Here is a 5,650-nt window from a genome sequence, read left to right as displayed (position 1 = left end):
ACGGAGGGAGTAGTTTTTAGTTTTTTCCGGGAGGTGTAGGCTTGGCTGGATTCAGATGACCCGATTTCTTTCTGCTGTGATTTTAGTTTAGTCAATGGCATGCCACGAATGAAAATGTCAAAGCTGTGTACGATGAAGTAATTCTGATATTTTGTCATATGGATATAGAGGTAGACACATCTTATGAAATGAGTTAGAATAAATGAATAAACGGCGCATTGATTGATGCAGAGATGAGAAGTATAATCTCTTTCTCGAAAAGTAAAAACAAAACGTGTTAGAAGACACCTGTAATATCTCCTTTCAATCTGGAGTATATTGCATGAAGTTTCCAGGTTCAATCTCTAATGTAAAAGTAACGTTATATATAGTTGAGAATAGGAAAGAAATATTCAACTTTTTCACCCGTGACCAAGCTACTTTTTCACCCAGTTGCCTGAGATTCTCTCCACTTTTTGGGTAATGAGTATCAGGAAGACGAAGAGTGAGAATAGAATCTCTCTGAGTTGTCTGAGATTCTCTGAGTTGCCTTGGGAATACGAGAAGCCTAAATTCAGCGCAGGCTCAAAATGACAGCTCTATACTGTTGGCATGTGTGTGCCCTTGCAGTCCCTGGATGCTCTCTCCATAAGTAAGACCGGTGAGCTTCTTCTTGCATACCCCTCTACCTCCAGCACCACCGGTGAGCTTCTTCTGGCAAGTGACCGTCTTTGTTTGCAAGTTATTCATATCCTCTCTTCTTCCACATCTGCATGGAGCAATAGTATTTGTTTTTTTGTTTCATTGTTGTTTTGCTTTCTTTCTATTTCCGCTGGTTTTCAGAAGGTGGTTGGTAGGATGATACGAGTCATTTTGTCCTACCATGATATGAGTATCAGAAACTGAATGTTCTATGATAGTTTTCCATCAGTGTTTCTTTTCTTTTTCAATAGATATCAGTGACTGATTCATATTAGATCTGCATTTTATCCCCCTAGTAGCATCACAAATGGAGCCTAGTGTTCGATAGATCCAGTCAGAATATTATTTCCTACGATAGATCTGCAATAGTACATGGTAATCATGGTTCGACAGCACCAGCTCTGATTGAGCAGACTGTTCATCTTTGTTCGTCTTGTACAGCAGGCAGCGGTAGACGCAGGGTGGGAGCGCCACCACGTACAAGGGCAGAGGAAAGCGACCATCGACGCGAGACGCAGGTAACCCAGTTGTAAAAATTCTCCATGTCTAGGACGTTTTGACTATCCAATTCATACTGCTGCCCAAATCAAGCATGGAGTGTATATACGCTATCAAAATCGAGCTCATGCCTGAAACATTAAGTTTGCATATACGTAGTACTTTTTCTACAAGCACCAACGGCATGTGTCATGATTCACGAATCATATATAAAGATGCCTGAAGCATAAACTTTGCATATATTCAGAGTGCACACAAACACCATGGTCAGTTTGCATTTGCAGATCCAGCATAAATGGGGGGAGACTTGTGTGAGATCTCACATTTGGTGAGATAAATAAGATCGATTTTTTTGAAAAAGGAATACATGTTTAAACATTCTCAAAAAAATTGTAGACACACATCAGTGTTTGATGTACAACCTCAAAAAGGTTCAGCTCCTAATTCGGCTACATTAATAGAAACGAAAAAGATAAAATCAGATGTGAATAGTGTCGAAGTACTATTCAGTATTCACCCAAAGCTGCCACTATTCACATTCAAATTTATCTTTTTTGAATCTCTAAATGTACATCAAGTTTTGAGCTGATTTTCTTCGAGTTGTAGACATACCCTACAGGGGTGTTGTGACTAATTTCAATTTTTTTCAAAACGTCTAAATATGAATTTTTGAGGTTGATCTCACGAATCTCACCTAATGTGAGATCTCATACAAAACGTTCAGTCCTACACTCCTACCACCCATGGTCACACTTGAAATTCAGTCCCAGCACTAAGCGCACAAGCTTGGATCTGCTCATACCCCAAATTAGAGTAACAGAAGGGGAAGCGGAAGGGTGAAGGATCCCAAAATTACAAATTTCCAATATAGGCAATACGCTGTTCACATGGGACATTTATGCAAAGAAAAGAACGACATAAGATCACTGTCAACTGAAGTGGGGTATATTTTCAGTTAAAAAAAACATGGGGCATAATGCTGATCTTTACTTTTGTATGGTAGCGACCACGAACGGCATGACCTTTACTTTTGTATTTGGGAGAGGACATCATGCTGATCTTGAATGATTTTAGGGTATCATTAGTTATGCAAACACATGATATATTGTTCGTTTTACAGGACATATCCAAGATGAGTGATCTATGTGAATGCTGCCAGATCAAGCTTAAGTTTCTAAGGCAAATCAATGGCGACTTCATGCACGGCCTGGTTAGCTATTTCTGCCTTTCCTAATTTCCTACTAATTCAGTGGTCTCTCTGATGTTTTTAGAGTTGTTTTGTTGCCTCAAACATTTTTTGCACCATTCCTTCTTGTTACAGGTCATACCGGAGTGGTTTGTGAACCAATTTGAAGGAAAGGTCTGGATAACCGTCAAACTAGAGTCCCCTAATGGTAACGTCTATGATGTTGGAGTTACCGAGAATATGAACCGAACAATTTTGAAGTCTGGATGGGCATCATTCGTTGATGCCAATAAAATAGAAGAAAATTATTCATTGATGTTTCGTTACCTTGGAAACGCCCGCTTCAAGGTTACAATATTCGATTCCAGTGGTAAGCAGAAAGCGTCGTGCTGTGCAAGGATGGGAACTGCTTCCGATGTTAGAAAGCCAAGCACATTTGATGTTGATAATTCTAGTAGTTCTCTTGGTGGGACTACTCGGTCTTCACCAAGCGAAAGATCAGACTCTGATGAAAGCCAAAAGGAAAGCTCGTACGGTTATAAAAAATCAGCAAAGAAGGCTGCAATATCAGATTCTTCTGAGGAATTATCAGGTAAGTTGTGTACTGGGATTATTCAGTTACGTCCACCACATGCCTCTTACTGTTGAAACTTATTTACAGCTGAAGACAGTCTATCTAGAGACAATTTGGTGGAGTCATATGATGTACGGGTGCATTTGAATGATTATGTCTTATCAGGGAAATGTGATCTTACAGTAGCACAGGAGGCAAAAATACAAGCACTTGTAGAGAAAATTCGATCTGAAATCCCGGTGCTTGTTGTACAGATGAAGAAGACCAGTGCAAACTTTGGTAATCTGGTATGGTAGTTTTATCATACGCATTTCTTATGAACTGCTTACCTTCTGTAGCTACTCACAGTTTCTGGTTATTAACTTATGATCGATACTATTTCGGAAACACGGTTTCGTTCGAAATATTTCGGTATTTTCAAATTGCTTTTCTAAATACGTTTGAACCTCTTTTAATACATGGCCCTTCGCATAGCCCAGTGTTAGCCAATTGTTCTAATACCTCTCAGGTTGAGGTTCTGCTACTCATTTTTGCATTGTTTTGTCTTCTTATTCAGCTTTATGCCTGATGTAGATTTTTTTTGCAAAACAAATGCGTCGCTGAGATCCGAACCTGAGTCTACAAAGTGGATATATGGAAAGCACCATTGGATGTGTCAGTTTTTTGAATAGTATTGTTGCTACAACACTAATGTATCCAATTGCTCAAATTCAAATTTATCTAAATTTTATTTCACATTTTACGAAACTTCACAAATTTCGATGGTTTTAAGGTTGAGCGAATTTTTCTTAGTTTCAAAATTCTGGATCTAGGTTCTGGTTCTAACCCCAACAAGCCAATGAAGGATACGTTTGCAATAAAATATATATCTACATTACTAAATCAATATTATTGTTGCCTTATCAGTTGAAGCCATGTGTATGACAGTCATAGAGTATTGTGTACTTCGTCTGTCAGATAAAACAGCTCAACTGTATCACCATCTACTCTATCCCCTTTTCAATTAGATAATACGTAAGGAGTACGCACTCAAATACTTCCCATGTGAAGCTACAAATATCATACTTCAGCTACCTAGGAAGAACAAGGAATGGAAGTGCAGATTTAATCCAGGTCGGCGCAACCTTTATTTGGGCTACTTTGTCCATGACAACTGTGTTCAAGAGGGAGATATCTGCCTCTTTCAGCCAATAGCAAAGGTTAAGGAAGGAAGATTTACCATAATTGTCCATCTTCTTCACAAAGAGAGCGTTCGTCGTTCCCCTGGTGGAACAGCAGGGATGACACACATGGCTACCGACAGAAGAACAAGCGCAAATACGTCCTTAACAGCCCGTGTTAAGGAGGAACCAGCCACCGATGGTATGGCACACACTGCACATAAATCATCACAGATACTAAAATTTTTGGGTCACATTTCACATGAAAAAAAGATTTTGTTTTCATCAATTCAGCCTGATTCTATTGAAAACCTAGATATATCATCATTGGGGCCTGAAGAGGATGTAGACAATTCTGAGGGAGCTTCTGAGACCCTCTTCGTACTGCCAGAAAGAGCCTCTATAACGCCAGCACAGGAGCAAAAAGTGCGGGAGAAAGTAGAAACCATTGAGTCGACATTACCAGTTTACGTCGCGATCCTGAACAAGTGCAATGTTTCTCGCAAATACGGCATCATGATAGTAAGTTCCGTAAATAGAAAATATGTCTACCAGTTCCTCAACAATAAATTTTCTTATCTGCATCCGTGTTACTAACATCCTCCCCGCATATGCACATAAACAGACCATGGGCAAGCAGTACGCGTCAAGGTATCTCGAAAAACAGTACTTCACCGGGCATCGTGGAAAGAAAAATGTGATCAGTCTGGTGCTTCAACGGGAGGGGAAGAGTAGGACGTGGGACACGGAGCTGCGACGCGCGAGTGATCGCATGAGGATCTGTAAAGGATGGGTGGCTTTCGTCCGTGGCAACCGCCTGCGGGTGGGTGACATCTGCCTCTTCAAGTTGATGGAGAGCGAGCTGCTGAAGATGATTGTTTACATCATTCGCCGTGAGAAGTGCTTAGATTGAGGCATGGTTGGGCTCTTGCTACTTGGATTATTTTCAAATGATTCTCAGAGGAAGGAACTTGTTTATTTATCTACTGTCAGAGGTCATCTTAATGGCTTACTAGTTCTGTTATCTAGACTTTTAAATGACCTTGGATGGTCAGGTTTGAACGACTAATTATGTGTTCTGATAGTTCTGTCAGCGCTTTGTTATCTAGGGTGACTTTGGATGGTCATGTTAATTTGAACAACTTATAATTATGTGTTTTTGTGGTTTGAGAGCATATTTTTTTGCATGGTTGATGCATTTTCGCTTTGAGCCCCGAGAGGGGTAAGACCTCTTTCAAGAACTGAGGGCCTACAAGCCAACATAGAAGGAATAAATTTGACATATGCGTGGAAAGTCACTACGGTACAAGCCACCGTTCCATTTCCAACCCGTTAGCACTCCAGACCGGACATTGTTTTGGTCAAGATATGTACTCCCTCCGTTCACTTTCATAAGTCGTTTCAGACAACTGAAAATGAGCTACTTTGCATCCTGTTTGAAATGTCTTCAAGGCCTTGTAAAAGTGAACAGAGGGAGTAGCATATACACCCAAGAAACTTGTGAGAAGAAACAAACTAGTCACTGCTGGGAGGAAGGAGTTCCATGGAACG

At 40.2% G+C, this 5,650-nt stretch overlaps 1 protein-coding gene across 6 annotated transcripts; it reads left to right on the top strand.

The window, feature by feature from the left end:
• The first annotated feature begins 576 nt into the window (after positions 1–576).
• Positions 577–5,269, top strand: LOC123072422 (B3 domain-containing protein Os03g0620400). 6 transcript variants are annotated; one of them, XM_044495970.1, is made up of 8 exons: positions 577–640; positions 1,126–1,199; positions 2,300–2,389; positions 2,501–2,957; positions 3,027–3,226; positions 3,947–4,301; positions 4,416–4,621; positions 4,725–5,269. In XM_044495970.1, the coding sequence occupies exons 1-8, from the start codon at positions 592–594 to the stop codon at positions 5,010–5,012; spliced, it is 1,719 nt and encodes a 572-aa protein (XP_044351905.1). In that variant the 5' UTR covers positions 577–591; the 3' UTR covers positions 5,013–5,269. The 6 variants fall into 6 exon arrangements, with proteins under 6 accessions (XP_044351905.1, XP_044351904.1, XP_044351903.1 ...); XM_044495969.1 differs by having other exon boundaries at positions 1,123–1,199; XM_044495968.1 differs by having other exon boundaries at positions 591–682; positions 1,123–1,199; positions 4,440–4,621.
• The last annotated feature ends 381 nt before the right edge of the window (positions 5,270–5,650 follow it).

The sequence above is a fragment of the Triticum aestivum genome, chromosome 3B (genome assembly GCF_018294505.1).
Source record: "Triticum aestivum cultivar Chinese Spring chromosome 3B, IWGSC CS RefSeq v2.1, whole genome shotgun sequence".
Lineage (NCBI taxonomy): Eukaryota > Viridiplantae > Streptophyta > Magnoliopsida > Poales > Poaceae > Triticum > Triticum aestivum.
This window is presented reverse-complemented; position numbering and strand designations above follow the sequence as displayed.